Raw genomic sequence first — 22,006 nt, 5'->3', positions numbered from 1 at the left:
GATCGCTATCATCAACGCCGCTCCAATGGACGCAGATTGTCGTTATAAAAAGTTTCATTGAAAATTTGTAATATATTTGCGAAAAAAGATTCCTTACGGAGATTTATAATTGGGAATGTTTACATCTTTTCTCCATTCGGAATACACTCGAAATACATCGCGCAATTTTACAAGGTTATCAACCTGGCCTACTGCAATACAAAATCACCGTAGACATCACATGTGTTAGCATTGTATTGAAACCTGATAAGCTAGCAGGGGCGTTTCGACCGAGAAATCTTGGACATTTTGTTTCATATTTTTGAATGAACAACGTTTGAACCCCGAGGTATTTATAAATATCATGCAATTAAGCAAAATGTAAATCCAGGATATCTTGGGACAGAGTATAATATATACCTCCTTAAACTTGTCTTTTAATATTGTTTATATGACATAAACTCAATAAAATAAAAAAATATTTTGAATATGTAGGTCATGGTTTTAGCTGTTTATATTTCGATATATTCGTTAATTAGAAATATATACTGATTTAAGGTATCCCACTCCTCAATGTTCTTGTATCAAGAATTTCTTGAGAAGTATTCTATTGAAATCTGTAGACAAAACACACTTAAATAATACAAAGATAATGGGAGGTCAGTGTTCATCCCTCTGAGTTATGGTCAATTAAATTTGACCTTTTTGCACCTAAATTGCGATTTCAGCCTGATAAGGATTTGTTGTCAGAATTGTTGTCAGAATTTTTGATTAAGCAAACTCTTTTCTTAAAATGTTGTTTTTAATTATGTACAATGGACACACTGAATAGAGGGATTACGAAAAAAAATTTGCATGAAGCTGCATAAATATTTGTATGACCTTTTTGCACTTAAAATAGACAATTTTTATAATAGTTACAATTTGATTTGAAATAAAAACATTTTGAATATCAAGAATTTTAGAAGATTAATCCAGTTTGCCTACATATGTATTCAGTATCATTTTGACATAATCAAACATGGGGGTCAGTGATTTCAAATTTTAGATACATGGCTTCAAAAGAAAAATTATTGCAAAATTTGGCTTTAAAAAATTCAGACATTTTCTATATATTTGCATGATTTTATGATAAACGTCTATCATTCTCTCAAAATTTAGTTTAGTACAAGTCATAGAGAACCTAAAAAACATGTCACACACCTATCAAATGTTAAAAATGAGAATAATGAATAAAGTATAATAAAAAGAAAAGTATATTGAAAATTCATAAAATTGCTTGTTTCTATCATTTTCGACTAAAAAACCTTCCGCACGAGAAAATAGTTCCCCCAAAACTTGTTCTTTTCTTGAATTCAAATGGATTTTCTTTACGAATGTTGTGTAATTATAAAATGATGATCTTCTTGTGAGGTTTACATTAATAAAATCATATTCATTTAAAATATAATGAACATCTGCGCAATGAAATCAAAACATGAGGAGTGATATACCTTAAACTGGGAACCCTTTACAATAGGGACCGCGAGATTTCGATCAGTTGCCAATCTCTGTTAATAATGTCTATCATGGGAAGCCTTTTAACTGTGGTGAATGTCTGTCCCGAGACACAGTTAGATTATTCTAACTAAGCAGCGTGTAGTGAAAGTAATAGCATTATTGTAGGGCTAAAGCTTGCTTAAGTAAATGTAAAAAGATATATGGTGTGTCGATTAATATATCGTCAGAGAAGACCACATGGTTTGAAAACATGACCTGGAAATGTGTGTAGTAAAACGCATGATGTCTTACATGATAATGGTATTTGCATGTTAAACTTATCAATGATAATTTCTTTAATTATTGATGCTGAATGGATTTGTTTTCTTATCAAAATGCTGAAACATCGTTTTAGGGCAAATAACAGAGATGTAAAATAGATACATCGACTTGTAAAGATATTATATAATACACAAACACATAATGATTTATGTAGCAAAATAATGATTAAACATAATTTATGTTATTTTTCTTTCAAACTATACTTGTACAATATACAAAAATACATGTAAACAATGTTGAAGGTATTGTTGAAACTGTGTTATATTGTGTGGTAATGTGGGTTGGTGGATGAGAGAGCGTGTGTGAAATGTTCGCTCCTAATGTATGAAGTGTTACATTGTTTAAAATGATTTGCAATAAATGTGTGCAATATTACAGTCAATGATCTTCATCATCCAGGATTTTTATGAATGATCGAGTAATGTAGATATCTTTCACGAATTGATAATTTTGCACATGTCAGCTATTAATGACGTCATTTTTACCCAATATTCACCTTCATTGATTACATGAAATTAATGTTTTCGACAAAATCAAAATCAACAACAGAAATTGTATTGCCATTCCGTGCCGTGCAAAAGCTTTCAGATTGCTTTGTATGGAAGAAGTCTTGAGAGAAAAACGATTGATAAACAGTGTAAACAACAAGAATCTAATGGGCCGTAAAATCACTCAAGTATTGAAATCTAATAAATGCAACAATTACATTATTGTCATGTGTATAATGTTATTGGTTACGTTGCATGCAAAGAAACACATACAATGTATGATTAAAACATTGGCAAATTCTGTTAAAAAAACCCAGAAAAAAACCCAAAACATCGGCAATTTCGAATAGCTTTCCGGAGTTTGTGCAGTTTCCTTTAGGCGTATCTCTCCGTGTCGGACATGTTACGTGATAACAAATGATCCTTTGATGCACTTACTGGAACATTATCAAAATGAGAAAAGTGTGGATTAACTTGGAGGAAGGGGGTTAAAAAAATTGACAATTGATGATAAAGGCGAAGGGATTGGGATCAGGACTCATGTGAGTTTAAAGTTGTCCACTACTCCAATCAATTTTTACCTCACCTGAACCAAAGGTTCACCTGTTGTCCGTCGTCCGTCCGTCTGCCTGTAAACTTTCTTCTTTAGAACAACTAGGCCAAATTTAACTAAACTAAATTGTAAAATAAAGGACAAAATCCTTTTCAAAAGAATGATAATTGGGAAATGCACTGTAGTAGAAATGGTATGTCTTAAAAATCTTCTTCTAAAGAACCGCTGCACCAGAAATGCCAATATATACAACAAAGCTTGTATATGAAATGAAGAATGCTAGGTTCCAACTTAGGATTCAAAGTTTAACATAGAAATAAATAGAAGAAATGTTTCAAAATCTTCTTCTCAACAATTTGTAAAATGTGCAGATTCTATATTGTCAAAACCAGGACATGCGGACAAATATTAGGGCCCTAAGAGGGTTTCAAACTTTAACATAGAAATATATTTGGGAAATGTTTAAAAATCTTCCTTTTCAAGAACCACAATGTTGCAATGTGTGTTTTTAATATGAAAGCATTCTCAAATAATGTAGATTCTAAATTGTTCAAACCGTGACCCCCAGACCAATGCTGGAGCCTCAAGAGGGAGTTTTTGCTATGTAAGCATTCTCATATATCTTCATATCCTCATATCAAGGTAACAGTGACCTTCCTTCACTTTTCATAAATATTGAAAGCTCATTTTACAATTTTGTTATCTTTAATTAGTTGAGGCATAGTATAATTAGATTAGTCAGTTAATGTATTTTAGATTGTAGGATATAATTTCTTAAAAGTATACTTTTGTATTTTTGTTTAATATATTGTATAATTTTGAAATTTCTACATTATTATAAGAATTTCACATTTAAAAATCTCCAGATAAAATTATACAAGAACTGTTGTTAAGGTGAGCGATGTGGCCCATGGGCCTCTTTTTATTACTTTAAAATAGGAAGACGAATGTATTTTATTGTTTGCTAGTTGTCAAGAGGTTAGATGAATTATTCAAAAATTTATGCATCTCCATTGCACAACCAAATATAGCTTAGCCGATATCATTTAAACTCTTTCTTTTTGGACCATTTCACAATAGTTAGAAGCATTTCAGCTAAATCTAATCAAGTACTTGGTTTGTCTGTTGGTACCAGGCAGTTGAGAAGAGGGGCGCTATGCATACTTATTATATGTACAAAGACCCAAACTACTTCGGCAAGGAACAAGAACGTTGTGAGTTTGTTTCCTGGTATAACGTATACACAATAAACAAAAATATATCTAAAAAAAAATTAACAAAATATCTTTAGAAACCACATTACATTACATCGTTTTTCATTTTCTTAAGAAATGAAAAAAATTATGAAAATTAGATTAAATAAAAATATTTCCTTTAGTCTGATCAAAACTTGTACAAGTAGAATATAGTAGTATCTTTAATGTTATCGGACACTTGTTTGTGATTCTAAATGTGTGGAAGTATACACTTCACTTCCGAGTATCAGTCATACACACACCGTCAAAGTTATAAATATATCTCTAAAAGGTTGTTTGGGACTTACGCTCTGTTCATTGAATGCAACCCTGTAGTGCTTGTTTTGTATGATTACCTTAATACTTGATGAATGTGTTTCGATAAAAACCCAAAAATAGGAGATTCAACAGCAACTTTTCGAAACAAGATTAAAATAAAAAGAGAGAAACTGTAGTTTGACATTCATAATTCTTTTGTTAAAACTATTATTTCTATAAGTGATATTTATACATTAAATAAACAATACTTTTTTCGACATACCACATCAGTTACATGTACATCGATCACAAAAATCAGTTGCATAAGGCAAATTGTTACTAATTCAAGAACATGTAATATTTTTTTCATGTCAGGATATACATAAAAGCTAACGGAAAGAGGGCTGTGAGTAAAACACACGCGTGGGCTGAATGTCCTCACCCGCATACACTGTACAAGTGAGAAATACTTCAAATGACATCTCACTTTAAGTGTTTCTCCAAAACAAAAAGTTGACACTGATTATCTTTATTGATTAATTAACATCACATCCCTTTTCTTGCAAGACGCTGGATTAAATGCATGCAATGTTTAGATGTGCAGTGAGTACTGTAAGCTGTCCGGATGTTAGTGTGAGGAAATGTGATTTTCCGTGTTCTTGGTTCTAAGTGGCGCGTTAATCATATAAATGTGCGACAAAATTGCATGTGTTGTAACCCTTACACAATAACGAATATACATGTATATCATGGATTGGTACTCCCGATATCTTTATTGTATTGTGCTGTCCGTTTTAAGTGAGTATTATTTTCTAACAGTGTTTAATGGTTCAAGTTTGGAATAACGACACTTTTATAAAAAGTGTAGTTGCAAACAAGACATTTGTATTGTATAGTTAAATTTTATACACCAACTTCCGTGTAGTGAATTTTGTTTGGTTAGTCTATTATTCACACATAAGACCCCACTGTCACCTTTTTTCTCAAGTCAAAACTCAGTTTATGTCTAAGTATCAGCCTCAGATTTATGAACTTTTCTTTTTAAGATCTAAGTTAAGGACTGAGTTAAGTGATCTAAAAATTTTGGTGAAACTTTTCCTTAAAATATATTTTTGATCTATCAGTACTTTACAAGCTCATGCATTCGAAGATCTGGAAGTTGTTAAAATTCTTATATTGCAGATGTACATTCATCCGCAGTGGTACTTAAAGATGTGTACCTTAATTGGAAAGAGGCTAATAACGCGTGTCAGTTGATCAAATTTTCACAAGTGAAGACAGAATATAAAAACTTTATAAACGAGATGGATCAGGGAACCCCTGGATACTGGATACAAGACGCAGTAACGGAATTCAGTGTCGTGAATAAAGGTACCAGAATCACAAACAAATTAATGATATTAAGTTACAAAAATCCTTCTTTGTGCCATGAAGGCCCATAAGGCCAGTGTAATTCCCCGGTTTCTGTGGTGCTAAGCGAATAAGAGTCATCGACTCCCCCTGGATGGGACACCAGTCCATCGCAGGTTAACCCCCAGCGTAAGCCGGTACCCAATTCCAGCTGGGTGGACTGAGACAATGTAGATAAAGCCTCTTGTCTAAACACACAACACACAACATCAAGTGACCAGAGCTGGGTTAGAACCAGCGACCTTTCGGTTACTTGCCAAACGCCCATGACTACTGAGCCATGTGCTCAACTTAAAATTAATGACATACATGTATATTCTCAATAATGCAACACTGAGAGGGCTATACACATGTATATTATCAACAAATTAATCATCAGACCTCCTTTAAAATTTAAAATATGATCTACTTAAACTATTACTTTTTCCTTTATTTTTATATTAATAATGTGATAAATACAGTCTAAAATCGGCCATGACCATCAAGTCCTCTTAAACGAGGCAAATGGATATGGTTAATGACTTTTTCAGAGCGTGGTCTTAGTTATGGAACTTGTACAATCTCAACAGTATTTTTGTTCAATAAATTAAAAATATGTTCAAATCAATTTAAATCACTTTTTTATAACACGAACGAAAATGAGCATCATTAGTTTTAAGGTATTTTGTTAAATGAAAAGGGGTTTTCCTACTAAAAATTCCCAAGTGTGTAAGTTACTTTCAGAAAAGGTTGATTCTAAATAAAAAATAAATTGTGCTTTTATCTTAAGAATCTTAAGGTTTAACTCAACTTTTCATATTTATTACTATTAGTACTGTTAGAATAGGTTAGTTGTCAAAATGTCTTTAGGATTTCTTTCAGACTGGTATATATTTTGTTCGAAACTGTAACAAAGATTAAACAAAATATAACATTGTTTTCAATTTTTTCTTTAAGGTTGTCAGAAGAACGTCAATGTTTTAGGCTCTACAACGATTGAAAACAACAGGCTTTTAAACTGCTTTCAATTTTGTCAAAACAATGCCAATACAACGACCATTGGAGTAAAGGTTTCATGTTAATACATGTGGCATCCTTAAATTAGATATAATTAAGTGAATTTGATATTGATTACTATAATATTTTACTTTATCCGATCCGATCTAAACGCACATTTTTATTGATAAATTCTTAATCCATCATTAATCAATCAATTCTGAATATCATTCAAGATTGTCATTGAAAAACTTCTCTTTGAATTCGATTCGATCGCTTCTATAAGGTCACCATATTTCGCCGACCTTGATTTCAAGACCCTGTATTACATGTATCAATTTAACAAAAAGCTCAAACTGTCTTAACGTCCCCTACCTGTAACACGACCCTGTAAATGATTCACAGTATTGCTATTCACAAATTACATCGTCACGGTAACCAAAATTAAACTTTTAGAAAAATTCCCCTAAACAAAGAACATAAGCGAATAATATGGCGAAGATGTCTATAATTAATCGTAAAATATAATTATGAATAGTTTCAATAAATTTCATTGCTCTAAGAGCTTTATATATTAAAAAAAATCATGTAAAAAAATTAAACTAGTATATTCTGTTTAAACGTAGAGAGAAAAAAATAAAAATTCTAAATTAAGTTTTGACGAGATCGTATCTTCAACTTTATAATGCTTAGTTCTTTATAGCAATCTTTGTCCTTCAAGCACAGATATCCATTTTAGTCATATGAATTGAGATTTGAATTGAAGTTCTAGTTAATACTATGTCCACGAACTTTTTTCTTCTGAAACATTCACATGTTGCATAACAAATAACGATTCTTATGTACGGTTTAAAAACTTATTGAACTTATGAACTAAAATTATTAAAAATTCTTCGTTTTAAATTATACTTGACTGACCTCATGACAAAAATATGATATCAAAACGCTTGCTACTTGTAGAAAAAAATGGGATAATTATTATAATAACGCATTATTGAAATTCAATACACCCTAACAATGTAATGTTTTTTTTTTATTTTGTGTTCGTTTAAAGTTAAAGTTTTATGATGCAATGTCATGATGATTCAAACCGATCCAGAAGGATGAAAGTGGCAGGTTTTTTTTCATAGTCTCTAAACTCAAATTTCACTTGCAAAACGAATAAAGAGAATATTATTAAATAGTTTTTCTTCTGTAACGTTATATTGAAAAATTTCTTTGTCTCGTTTTTTTTCTGCAATACAAGCGACACTGAAAAAGTGTTAACCAACAGAAAATAGCTCAATATTTAATTAATACTAGTTAAAACTTCAAAAGAATAAGTGAATTTGTTCTCAATCGGTTAGTTTGAGAAAACAACAAAGATGTGTTCGAATGTACGCAACTTAAAAAAAATTTGGAAGAATGAATAATGTATGCTTTAAATATTTTTGTACTTTCAGGGAAACAATTGTTCGTGCTTGGCATCATTGACATCTGACACATATTTGCCCATTGACAACTGTGATATTCCATGTGTTTGGGAAGACAGACTGTGTGAGATGGCAACATTTTTTTCCGTTTTCGAACGACAAGGTAAATAACCATTTCACAATAGAAACACCATACATTTTAATTGCACAACTCATAATAAGACAATGTTTCTTAACAAACAACACAGCAGGCACACTGTGATTTTATTTTCATATTGAGGGAGGTGAAATTATGAAAAAAATGAAAGATTTTAGTTATCAGAATGAAAGTTACTATTCATTGCTTCAGTAAAAAAATCAAATAATTGACTTCAAAATGAAGGGTATGATTGCATTTAAAAATGCCCTCTTAAAAACAAATGTTAACAAAATAATCATAGAAATATAATAAAATCAACTTGTCTATGAATATGAATATGTATGTACGCATAGTTACAACGCATTTAAAAAAGATACAATTGCATGCATTAATTTTAAAACCATGTCATTGCACTATGAAAACAATTATAATAAACGTTGATATTGTCGATACTAAAGCACTTTTTTAGAACAAAATTGTGTAGGGTTTGGTAAAAGTACTTTTAAAATCAATAAAAAGTCATATCAACATTGTTTTATCCCAACGGTATACATATATATCAATCAGAAAACCCCCGAAATTTCAGCAAATAAGCTCATGTACATGTAGATCACGAATTAACACATTAAGAACATTAATATTAGGACACGAACTGCATCGGTTAGCAACCAGTCTTTGATTGTATTTGAAAATCTTTTATTACTTTTTTAATAAAGTAAATGTCTGAATGCAGCAAATTAGCTAAAAAATATTTGTCTATGCCAGAAATGAAAACAATTCGTATAGAGATCATTGTATAACGTGTATTACAAATGGCTTAGAATATAATACGTAGTGCTTATAAACAAACATGGTGACAAGGACATATGTTATTAAGTATATCAAACACATAACAGTAAAGTATGAAAAGTTTAGTACGAACACGGATATAGCGAATTCTCGGATATAGCAAAGTTTTTTGGAGTCCCCGGTAAAATTCTTAACAAACCTTTGCAAAATTTTACGGCTATAACGAATTCGGATATAACGAATTTACGTATATAGCGAACTGATTTTGAGTGCCGTAGAAGTTAATAATAATGAAATTTAACACTTTCATAACAAATTTCTCTCAGTTAAAAGGGCATGGTCACGTTTTTGGTCAAATTTTATTTTTTTATTTCTATTGTTTACAATGCTTCAGTAAGGCATTTCTAATAATCAAATAAAACTTAAGAGTCATTCATAGAGTAATAAGCAAGATACAGGGCTAACAAGTCTTTGTCATGTAAACAAGACCCGTGCCTTGTTTTTGTTTACATAGCTATAGGTTCAATATACCAGTAAAAAAAAATCTTTTTCCAGCTTATTTGTCTATCGTGTTATTTATTTTAAGTATGGATAAACAGTTCCTAACGTTTAACATACCAGTTTTAAATTTAAAGCTGAAATTTTTTCTTCAACGTTCAAAATGTAAACAATCGCTTTGTTTACATTGCGAAGAATTTCAAGCTCTGTAGCTCGCTTATAACTCAACAAATGACACTCAAATTTCGGTTGCCTATTAAAAATGCCTTTCTAAAGCATTGTAAATATTAAAATCGGAATAATAATTTTTGGAAAAAATCGTGACCATGCCCCTTTAAATGAAGTTTCCACTACTATATAACATATTTAACATGATAGTTTGAATAAATTTAATTTCATATAAATTTTTCGACCCACAGTCCGATCATTATATGTATCAAAATAATATATTTTTATTCTAAGCCTTAATTAGTAAAAATTATAGCCTTGTGAAAGAAAACATGTATATAGTGAATTCGCTATAGTTATTTTTAAGAATTCGTTATACGGATATAACGAATTACGGATTTAACGAAGTAAATCCTTTGGTTCCTAGGACTTTGCTATATCCGAGTTTTACTGTATTATCATTTAGAATATCAATGCAAGAAAATACACACCCTTACGATTATTTTTAGGCGATTATAGTGTTTCATTGTTTAGTACACAGTGTAATACTATTGTTTTTATAATGAAGTGATTTATTTTTTGTTAATTTGAATTAGAGAGGGGTTTATGTTTAGGCACCCCATGAGGAAACCCATATTTTTCATCATATCACAGAAGACAGTATGGTTTGGCCACCTTTCCAATATTAAATTAAACTTTCTTAACAACTAAACATCCTTTTTTAGTTCTGTAACATTTACTCTAATTTGTTCGGTGAACATTATTGGAGTGGTGAAGAGGACCTTCCCGTAATCAATTTGAATGTTGTACTGCTTTTTGAACTGTATCTGTGGTTGTCCCCTCACACTTCTAAACGACTGTAAATTATTTTCTTAAGTGTTTATCAATTATCATATCATCAGCTAACGAAAGTCATGATTCCATGATTTATGATTTTAAGTGTCTCCATAACAAAAATACAGATGTTGGTGCCTCTTCATTCGCACTTCAATTTATTTAAATCGTGTTAACTTGGTCGAAACATTGAAAAAATCTAAAATGAGTTAATTTGGTCAAAAACTTTTTTTAAAAAGTTCGTTGTACTTTGTTAAATCCTCATGTACCCAATATATTTATATATATATATATATATATATATATATATATATATATATATATATATATATATATATATATATATATATATATATAACGTTGACAGTTTCAGTGAAATAAAAAATAAATTGGGTTTAATTAATTGGCATTAAGACACTGAAAAGTATAATAAATGATATAATAATTAAGTTCAAGTCGTAACCGTTTTATCTGTCAAAACTATGCCTTGGTTCAATTGAGTTTAAACTAGATTGTCAAATTCATTTTTAAGACCGGGGGCTACAATGTACATACTTGCAGCTAAAGGCTTATAAGTTCAATAAAAAACTTCTAAAAATAATTTATATAAACTTAAATAAATAAAACAGATTGCGACAGTCCAAATTAACTAAATTGTTTATACTGTTAGCGCTTTCAGCCATGTCGGCCCTTCAGACAGTGATACAGGTATAACAGACAGGTATAACTGTCTGAAGAGCCGACATGGCTGAAAGCAGTAAACAATTTTTTTAATTTGTACTGTCGCATTCTGTTTTATTTATTTATAATTTGCTGTACAAAGGCTTTATATAAATTCCGGGGGGAAAGGGGGAAAAAATAACAGTTTTCAAAATTCATTTGTGACATATCTAGTATTGCAAAATGTAAACAAAGGTACACGGCATACTGCATCAAAGGCACTTTGCGAGGCAGGGTAGAACTTGATCATATCATGTTCATGAGTGGCCATAGAAAGAAGGATCTATCAATAGTTATGCTAGAAAATGAACAGGTAACCAAAAAATCGCAATCAGTAAAACATTTTTCAGCTTGGCGTCAGCGAGCAATGGCGGTGCAAGGCATTGACAGTATATTTGTTTTGTAATCGAGAAATCAATCTTAATACACCATCGCAAACGTTTTAGCTCACCTGAGCTGAAATCTCAAGTGAGCTTTTTTAATTACATTTAGTCTGTCATCTATCTGTTCGTCCGTCCGTCCGTCCGTCTGTCCTTCTGTCTGTCTGTCCGTAAACTTTTCACATTTTCGTCATCTTCTCAAGAACTGTGAGACCAATTTAAACCAAACTTGGCACAAAGCACCCTTAGGCAAAGAGAATTCAATGGGAGTGAATTAGAAATTATTGGAAATTTTTGAGAAGTTTTAAAAAATCCTCTTCTCAAGTACCATTTGGCCAGGAAAGCTGTAACTTGTGTGGAAGCATCCTAACGTAATGCATATTCAAAGTTGTGAAAATCATGACCCCCGGGGGTATTGGGGGCCACAATGGGGGTCGAATTTTTACACAGGAATATAGAGTAAATATTTAAAAATCTTCTCAGAAACCTATTCGCCAGGAAAGCTGAAACTTGTGTGGAAGAATGCTCAGGTAGTATAGATTCATAAATGTTAAAATCATTACCCCTGGGGGAAAGGTGGTGCTACAATCGGGGGGGGGGGGGGTGTCAAATTTTTACATAGGAATATATCGAGTAAATCTTTAAAAATCTTCTTCTCAGAAACTAACTAACCAGGAAAATTGAAACTTGTGTAGAAGGTTGCTCAGGTAGTGTAGATCCAAAGTTGGGAAAAGCATGACCCCAGGGGTAGGGTGGGGCAACAATGGGGGGTTGTAATTTTACATAGGAATATATAGAGTAAATCTTTAAAAATCTTCTTCTCAGAAACTTATTAGCTAGGAAAGTTGAAAATTGTGTGTGAAGCATCTTCAGGTTATGTACATTCAAAATTGTGAAAATCATTACCCATCGAGGGTAAGGTGAGGCCACAATGGGGGGGGGTCGAATTTTTACATAGGATTTTATAGAGTAAACCTTCAGAAATCTTCTTCTCAGAAACTTATCAGCCGGGTGATTCTTGTAAATTGTGTAGACTTTGGCCCCTTGACAATTCTTGGGCGTCACAAGGTGTTCAGAGTTTGATGTAAGTTTATATTCCATATACATAAACAATTGTTTAGGATCTTTTTTAGAACTGAAATACTCAACATGTGTTATGACTATAATATTATCCTTTTAGAAAAGGGACTAATGGTACATGTGATAAGAATATCCAAGAGGAAAATGGATTTTTATTTATACGGGATCTTCATGTATTATACAACATTGTCAAGATAGTTTGTATTATGATTCCATTAAGCTGATTTAATCACACCTATTGGTCCTCAGGTGAGCGATGTGGCCCATGGGTTGTATATAAAAGCGTTCTGTTTTTAACCGGGTTTTCCAAAGGAAAAAATCCGGTTATTAAAATGGTGAAAACGGCGGGCGGGCGGCTACCAAAAGCGTACCCTCATCGTACGCATAACTCCTCCTACAGTTTTCAAGATAGGAAGTTGTTCTTTTGCAGATCAATTGTACATATATCAGAGGTGTGCATATCGCTAGGATTTTGATTTCCGATAATTTATGAAAAAAATACCAGCTTTTGAACATAGTCATTTTTTGGCAAAATATTGCATATAGGGTACCCTCATTGTACGGATAACTCCTCCTACAGTTTCCAAGATAGGAAATTGTTCTTTTGCAGATCAATTGTACATATATCAGAGGTGTGCATATTGGTAGGATTTTGATTTCCGATAATTTATGAAAAAAATGCCAGCTCTTGAACTAAGTCATTTTTGGCAAAATATTGCATATAGGGTACTCCATTTCACTGGATACGGATTTACATGGCTTATGGATACAGTTCACATAAAAGAAAACCTGGTTTGCTGTCACATTGACAGCTTTTCACTTGTAAGATTCATTTCTCGATGAACAAAAAAAATAAACAAGCAATTCTATAATAAACAGGCTGTTTTGAGTTTTAAAGAAGACATTAATTTACTATGTTAAAAAGTCTTTCACAAAGTCTAGGTTCAAAGTATTTTTGTCTTAAACTGTCAGTTCCTAATTAAACGCGAGGAATTTATATCCGCGTAAAATCGCAAGAAGCACCCCTCGCGAATTTTAAATTCTCGTCATTATTTTCTGAGAGTTGGGAACTATCAGAAATATGCATAACAATACATGATTACTTTACACAAAATGCATTTCATAGGTTATTTAATTATTATTGCATAAGGTACAGCGTTTGTCATTAAAAGGAATGCCGATCTGTCCACCAGTTTCTACAAAAAGTCGGTGATTTGACGTTCAAAATTTAACAAATAATTTTTGATGGTTTGATGATAAAATATTTAAATACTTTTCATATCCAAAAGTTACTTTTGGAAGAAATTACAAAATTGGCTGATTGTTTCTGCATAAACTGATCTTTAAGTCTTTGCTTGACAGCATTAGTAATCAATTTATGATTTACAATGAATTGTTCGTTTTAAATGTTAGAAAATCCACAGTTTTCAAGAAAAGAATGCAAAATATCAATGGGTTCTTAAAATATTTAGATATTAAAATATTTTAATGAATATACCAGCCAATTGGCTCTTTAACTTTTTCTGGGCTGAATAAAAGGTATTTCATGCCTGTGATTTATGATAGCAAATATTTACTCTTTTCATATGCAAACTCCTCTAGAGTATACGTTTATCGAGCTTGGAATTTTATGCCACACATTATTCTAATTTAAGTAAATCAACTTTACAGATCTAGACTGACAGTGCAGATATGGGGACAACATTTTCGTTATTTTTTTTTTTTTTAGATAGTATTGGCACGCTGGGCGGTTTTCAAATTGAAGAATGCATCTCTATCGAATCTGGAAGGGCCTACAAACTTAACTGTTCATCACAGAATATGTATATTTGTCAAAGTAAGTATGATAAAAAGAGTTAAATAAATTCCTTTCTTAATTCAGATTTACAACATTTTACTTATCGTTAATTATCTCACCTACGAATTTTAAATGAACAGGTTACGAGATCTGCAATAGTTCATCTTCCCTTGTATAAAGTTAATGTCAACAGAGTACATACAATAAACATAGTTTTATGCAACCAATGGTTTTGAGCTCCGATAAGTTAGGTTTTTTGTAAAAATCGATCTAAAATGGGTAGAATTTTGAAAATTGATGGAGGAAATTTGGACTAAATCAAATTTTAAATATTAGCTTAAAACGATCCATTGAAATGTGAATTTAGTAAAACTATTCGTTTTTTATCATTTGTTAACCAACAAATTAAACTGTTTTATTAGTTCTAATAATTGCAAAGTTTGCAAATTGCAAATAAAGAAAACCTTGAAAAGGGTGGAAAATTCTGACAAATTTGACAAATGTTTCAATAAACTTTCAAAGGTCACTTACCTAAAAAGTAGGTCATTGACCTAGTTATTTGAAATGGTAGTAAGGCTACGCTGAACAATAAGTAGCTCTTCGTTCATATCGGTGGACTTACGATGATCCTTAAATTAATCCTTAAGATGAGACAATAAGATAAGTTATAAAGTGAGTGTTTAAAACAAACTTTAGTTTCCTTAATATGTCACTGTAAGGCAGGCAGAGATGAAAAATATAAACTGAAATGAATGATCTATACATTAACATTATGTACTTGATCTTAAATTTTTTGGTTTCAGCTTACTGAAAAAGAGCAAACTATTTTATTTTATTTCAAACCGGTGAGTTGGTATTCAGTGCGTTGTTAATCTAAGGTTTGTTCTTTAGGTCAAATTTCACAATAATTTTTGTCACTGTCCCATATAAGAATTTTAGATAAAAGATTGTTTTGAAGAAAAAGAATTGCAACCCCCATCCCATTCAACTTCTCTGTTTTATGCGTACATTGCACATCATTTATTTATATAGATCAACGTAAGACATAACCTGTTCATTGTTTCCATTTTTATGTATATAAGGTTTACTACCAATCTGTCGTGTTTAAAATGTATATAAAAAACGCTATTCGATGTCCTATGGATAACTCGCCCTTCGCGTTCAGCCACGACGTTATTTAGTCTAACTGCGTTACTTGCCATTCGTTCTGGAAAGTGCTTTCCATCAAAATTAAAAATCGAATCCAATTAATCCATTTTATTTATTTTCTTGATTAACCATAGATTGCCGATCAAAGGTATCCGCCTGCGATGCCCGTCAAATCATGTCCGTGTTTACCCTGTTCTGGAAAGCTCTATCTGATTTTCTCACCAGAGGTCGTGCTTTGCAAGCGTCTAGTATCCTAATAGCAACCACTCGGGCCTTTCCTCTCGGAAAAAACACCTCGAATGTATTAACATTACCGGATGTTAGAATGTTATACAAAATGGAGTTGCTTCCCAGTAAAATAAGTATCTTCTAGACATCCTCGTGTGTTGCTTTTGTGGTATATTTTAAGGTATACCATTGACTTTAATGAAGTCTAGCTTACATCTATAAAAATATTAAAATGTGTTGTATTTTTATCAAATTTAATAAAAAGGGGGATTGTCATGGACGCCTAGGTAATACATTCGAGGTGTTTTTGGGAGCCTGTGGGAAATGTCCGAGAAGTTGCGATTGGCGTCTATTCATCAAAACTAAAATCGCTTTTCAAGAAACGAATTGACTCATTTTCAAATTTGTCAAATCTTATTTTCTATGTGAACCTTAAATAAGTTCTCACTAAATAAATTCACTATTAACGTAATCATTCAATATTATTTCATTGCAAGTGTATATTTTGATTAAAACTTCCACTGACTTTGATCCGCCAAAGCGTGTCCACCTTACTCTCATTTTTGCTGTTTCGGGCTGGTTTACCGAAAATGAAAGTAGGTTTTTAAAGCAATATGAGCTGCATTTTTCATGTTGAAATGTTCTTTTCTACTAAAATTAAAAAATATCATGGTTTTTAAATTTCTGTTAGCCATATTTTTGTGGAAAAGGCCGTTAAGAAGCCTTATGCGGAGCAAAATTGAATCATTGTCGTCCTGTACAAAAATTGATTTTATATATATTCCTTAGAAGAGAAATATTTACTTTAAAAATTGACAAAAATTAATTATTTTTTCAAATCTTATTTATCATAAAAGTTTATGCTATATGCAGACTTGTCATACTAGCAGGTTTTTGCAGCGAAATAAAATTCTACAAAATACAGATCAAATTGCTTTAATTTATTTTTTAAGTTATTTATAATGTAAAATTCAAGCGTTTGGACATCAAATCATCCGTGTTGAAATACCAAAGCTATTAGTAGTTACTCTGACGCCGGAGTTTCGATGTTTATTGGCAAAATGTTAAAATTTATAAGGATATATTGTATAACACTTGTTAAAAATACTTACCCTGTTTATGTTGAAATATTTTTTTCAACGCGTCTTTACAATTTGTTTTACCTGATGCACATTTGATGAGTCCAGAAAAAATTAAATAGGGTATTATTTTAAGATTGTGGAAGTTTATTTTAAATTTACATTAAATGTTTATATATCTTAACATTTCAGAAAATGACATTTTAATAGACATCCGAGATAAAGTTACTTGGATTGAGGCTGTGTCTAAATGTGCAAAACAAAATCAAACATTAGCGTATTATCTACCGACTCATGAAAAGTACAGACGCTTACACTCATCTCGTTATTGGATTGGCATAAGACAGTTTTATCAAATCGAAACGGTGAAACGTAAGTTCAACTTTATTTTCAAGAACTTATGTTCCATATTGTGTTGAAGTCAAATAGAATTAATCCATTAAAGAATATAAGTATGGTGTTTCTGTGGGTTTTTTTTAAATTACTAGTATGTTTAACTTTTTAAAAAGAATTTTAAATGATTTTTGTTTGTTTTGCTTTAACACTCATGTCCTTCATTGTTAAATACATATTAGGAAAGCTGGTCATTTTAGACTTTATAATCTTTTTTAAAAAGAAGAGTTTTGTATAAAGATATTATAACAAATTATTTAAATTTTAAAGCTTAATTAATTATGCCAATTTTTCTTAGCTGAAAAAAAAATCGGATAGACGACCTGCCGGGAGTTCCATCTATACAGGGAACTGTATATTTATTGCACACAAAAACGTTGCTCAAGGTTTTAAGCTTATCAAATGATTTAGGAATATATCATGTAAATGTTTGAATACCATAAAGAGATTTTACTACTGGATTCAACACTTTGAAGTATTTCTAAACACCTTAGCCGACAGCGAAAGTGAAGTATATTAAATTCACGTTGCAATCGTAAATGGATAGATATTTTTACTTGTAAACAAACCACACCGTTTCAGTTTACGAGGCTGGGAGGGCGTTTAAAAGATATCCAGAGGCAATTACTAAGAGTAATGATATCTGAAGTAATTTTTAAACTTCCTAAAAAAGTTTAATAAGTCCAAAACCGTGCGAAACTCTTTGTGCACAATAATTATAGTTTTTTGTTTGGCTGGAACTGTAGCTCTACGGTTCGTCAATCCGAATTTCCCGTAGAGCTATAAATCTAGAGGGTTTTTTTTTCTTTACTTAGTCATAGTCTATAGCTTAACAAACTATATCTGTATCTGAGTATTTAAGAAAGGTATGATGGTTAATTAGTTGGCCACCAAGCCTCCTTAATACAAAGCTACATTTCTGGACGTATATTGGATTGGTGCATGTATATCAAGGCAAAAAAAAATCTCATTTTATTTCAATGCAATCAAAACAAACATACATGTACAGTAACGGATACCAGAAAAACAACGTATAAAATGATTTTATTTATCATTTCAGAAGGAAGCAGTTCGTGTCCAGTGATCCGTCGATATAATAGAGATGATATCATTGTTGAAAACTTAAACTGTGATGAAGAAAAGAAATATATTTGTTCCGAAGGTACTTTTGTGTCTAAATATTAGAGACAAAAAAATTATGGTTACTAAAATGAATGAGTTTAGTTCTATCAACATTATTCCTATACAAACATTAAGAAAAACAAGTTTATTTTCGCTTTTACCACTAATTTTCGGTAAAGGGAATACAAATTTCCACAAAATCATATCTTTTTTGTAAATTATCGAATGTCAAAAGTAAACCAAAAAAATTGGAATAATATAAATGTGAAACAATTTTACATGTAAAATGATATTTTAGACATTTACCTGAATACTACTCGTAAAAGGCATATATCTATCTGATCGCCGATATCCCTACAACCACTATATAAGCCGCAGACTTTTATTTCGCTGTAGTAGCCTCACCTGTGTAGACCTACATTTTACAGCGCTGTTACAAAGTCAAGATGAAATTATCAAATTTTACGCACTTTTGCTAAGCCAGATTGATACTAACTTCAAATATGCAGGCTAATGCATAATACTAGTAATTATTTACAAACAAATAATGCATATAGATCAAGAAATGAATGCACAAGAGCTAAGGTCACAAAAGGAATACAACACAACGGCAACGGGGTTCAGGTGTGCGATCGAGGGCGACTTCATCTGTATTCAAATTTCGATAGTATCAAACTTTTCCCCATGTTTCTACCTGACTTTTTTTTAACGTCGGCGTCTGTCATCCTGGCAGAATGTTTACAAATAAAGCAGACGCCCCGGAAGTGTATGAGCATAGCATTATGGCATTATGAGTAATATTTCAAGAATAAGAACGCTTTAATGACTCATTAATATTTTAATGCTGCATTAACTAATAAACCTTTAATAACGGTTTTGTACAACGACCTTTAATGTGTAACTAACTAATGATTTATTTAGAATTTAATGATTCATTGGGGATAATGACACATTAAATTTAATGAACCGTTGATACAAGCGGATCCTTACGTATGACATTTATATGTGAGAACCCAAATATTTTAACCTATATCATTCCTACTTGCTTGTTTTTCGGGGGGGGGGGGTCTGTGTACACATTTATTCAAGATCAAAAATAAAGAAATTATTGTACATTTTATTTAGAAAATATAGATCAAGGTATGTGTATTTGGGTTTTTTTCTATAGTTTTCCACTTAAGTTCTAATCTCAAATGCACATATACATATTTACTTTTATATACATGTACATCGACATTTTGCTTTCATATTTAACAAAATCCGTTCTATATGCATTTTGTATGTTTCAAATTTTCAAATATTTCAAGTAGATTATTTAACACAGTCTAAAGCAAGCCCGTTGATTTTATATGCAAAATGAAAACATATATTATTATATATTATTATTTATTGTTTAAAAATGCAATGCATGCATGAATATGTGTATACCCAGTATATATTGCCTTTCAACAAAAGCTCTTAACAAAATTCCAAGGTTCACGCACTGAATTTGTGAGAAAAAAACGGGTCTTTCTAGCATTATCTGCACAAGCTATTTCATACCATATTATATCTTTTATTATAATTTTATATCTGCATGAATATTATTTATGGCACATGTATTTCAGAACAAACTTCACCACAAAGAAGTCATCACACTCGATCTATAGTGAACAATAATGCATATGGTAACTGATTAAAATTAATAGTTTCTGAATATTTGTTAATAAATTTTCATTTATCATTTTGATAAATTTATGATACAAGTGTTGAATCTTGTAGACACTATGTCAAAGCAGTGTTTCCAGCACTGCAGAATTATTACCATGATAATAAATTCAATACGATACAATGTGTAAAGTTAAAAACATGTATTAAACGATCTAATATGCATGTATATATTTGTATTGCCTTTAAGCGGATTTATTTGCTGAAGGCTGAGGGACCACAGTTATTAACGTGATAAGGCTATGTCTTTTAAAACTTATCTGCTTGAAAACTGTTGCCGTCATAGTTCCCTATTATATTTTTCAGAACCAACTACAACCCCTCAAATAGAACTAACGAAATCTTCAAATGGTAAAAGATTGAATGTCATTTTCAAAATATCGTTGTCTTGCTTCTATGTGTTAAATTTGTACAGCTTTCCCATGATGACTTTCTTTTTAGAATATACATTTGTGTGGAAGAAATATTTACTTAGTGATATCCATATTTTGTTATTCTCCTTACACTATAAATGAAATTTATTTGCGGCTGAAAATAATGCGCCCACTTTTGTTATCAATTCTAAAAGTGGAAGAATGTTACCCTTATAGGTAGGTTGACTTTTGTTTCTACCACAAAACAATAGACTTCATTCAGTAAACAATGTGCTCGATGAGTAGAGCGATTCGCTTTCTGTAGATTCCTAATTAAACGCAAGGAATCAGTTTCTGCGAGAAGCACCCTTCGTGGATTTTATAATCTCGCAATTTTTTCTGAGAGTTGAAAACTCTAAGAAATAGAGAGCAAAGTTCCACGTTCGTGATTTTACATTCTCGCGATTTGATACAAAGCAGCGGGGTGGCAGAATTAAGTACACAAAACAATAAACCTCATTTAGTTAACATTGGTTCGATTAGCAGAGCAATTCATGTTCTTTAGATTTCTAATTAAACGCGAGGAATCAATTTCCGGGTAAAATCGCGAGAAGCAACCTACGCAGATTTTATAAACTCGCCATTTTTTTTTTTTTAGAGTTGAGAACTATAAGAAATAAAATGTAAAGTTCCACGTTCGCAATTTTATATTCTTCAACTAAAATTAACTGTTTGACATGCTCGTAAACAATTCCTGCTACAATTTGTACTCTCAGCTTTGTAAAGGGGTCTTTAATTTTAGAATAGCTCAGGCTATTAGTGTAAACAAAGTATTCCGCCGCTCAGCAATTTTACATCGCAAACTCCAAGTATCTAAAATGATAATAGATCAGATGAAAACTTAAACTGACTAACTAATATACTATACATTCTACGTTCTCTTTTAAGTAGAAACTTCATTTTTTTTGTTCAGTCAAAATCTGATAAACCGTGTTATAGCATGGCCATTGCAGTAAACTTGGGTGAACATAATAATAGGTAATAGTTTGGTCGAAAGGGGGGTGGGGGCTAACATAAATATATTTAGTGTTTTTTCTTAACTCTGAACAATATCAGAAGTATCATTCCCAGCAGATTTTATATTGATAATATTGGCAATAAAATGCAACGAGAAAATTGAGAGAAATGACACATACACGAACGTTACTTTTTATATATAACACATTTCAGAACAAGAAAGTCAGATACATGAGATCGGGGAAACTAGGAAATCGTTCCTAGCTAAAGACAGTAGTGGTAAACGAAGTCTATAATGAATTGTTTTGTCTTTTTTTCTCAATATAGTATGCTGTGAATGTAACAAACAAAGCTTTTAGCTCCCATCAAATTTGAACAAATTCAGTTTTGGTCTTATTCCTTGTAATAGTGAGAATGAGAT

At 31.4% G+C, this 22,006-nt stretch overlaps 1 protein-coding gene across 2 annotated transcripts in view; it reads left to right on the top strand.

The window, feature by feature from the left end:
• Positions 1–22,006, top strand: part of LOC128160612 (uncharacterized) — a 60,703-nt gene that overhangs the window by 35,960 nt on the left and 2,737 nt on the right. The window contains exons 1-8 of one of the 2 annotated variants that reach the window (XM_052823971.1): positions 5,561–5,705; positions 6,681–6,787; positions 8,162–8,294; positions 14,469–14,576; positions 17,186–17,365; positions 18,447–18,548; positions 19,634–19,648; positions 21,799–21,864. In XM_052823971.1, coding sequence (XP_052679931.1) covers positions 5,639–5,705; positions 6,681–6,787; positions 8,162–8,294; positions 14,469–14,576; positions 17,186–17,365; positions 18,447–18,548; positions 19,634–19,648; positions 21,799–21,864 — 778 coding nt within the window. In that variant the 5' untranslated portion in view covers positions 5,561–5,638. Of the gene's footprint in view, positions 1–5,560; positions 5,706–6,680; positions 6,788–8,161; positions 8,295–14,468; positions 14,577–17,185; positions 17,366–18,446; positions 18,549–19,633; positions 19,649–21,798; positions 21,865–22,006 lie in introns of those variants that run through there. The other variant, XM_052823962.1, reaches the window with a different exon arrangement.

Source organism: Crassostrea angulata, chromosome 1, assembly GCF_025612915.1.
Source record: "Crassostrea angulata isolate pt1a10 chromosome 1, ASM2561291v2, whole genome shotgun sequence".
In the NCBI taxonomy this organism is placed as follows: domain Eukaryota; kingdom Metazoa; phylum Mollusca; class Bivalvia; order Ostreida; family Ostreidae; genus Magallana; species Magallana angulata.
Note: the sequence above shows the minus strand (reverse complement) of the source record. Positions and strands in the feature narration are given on the sequence as shown.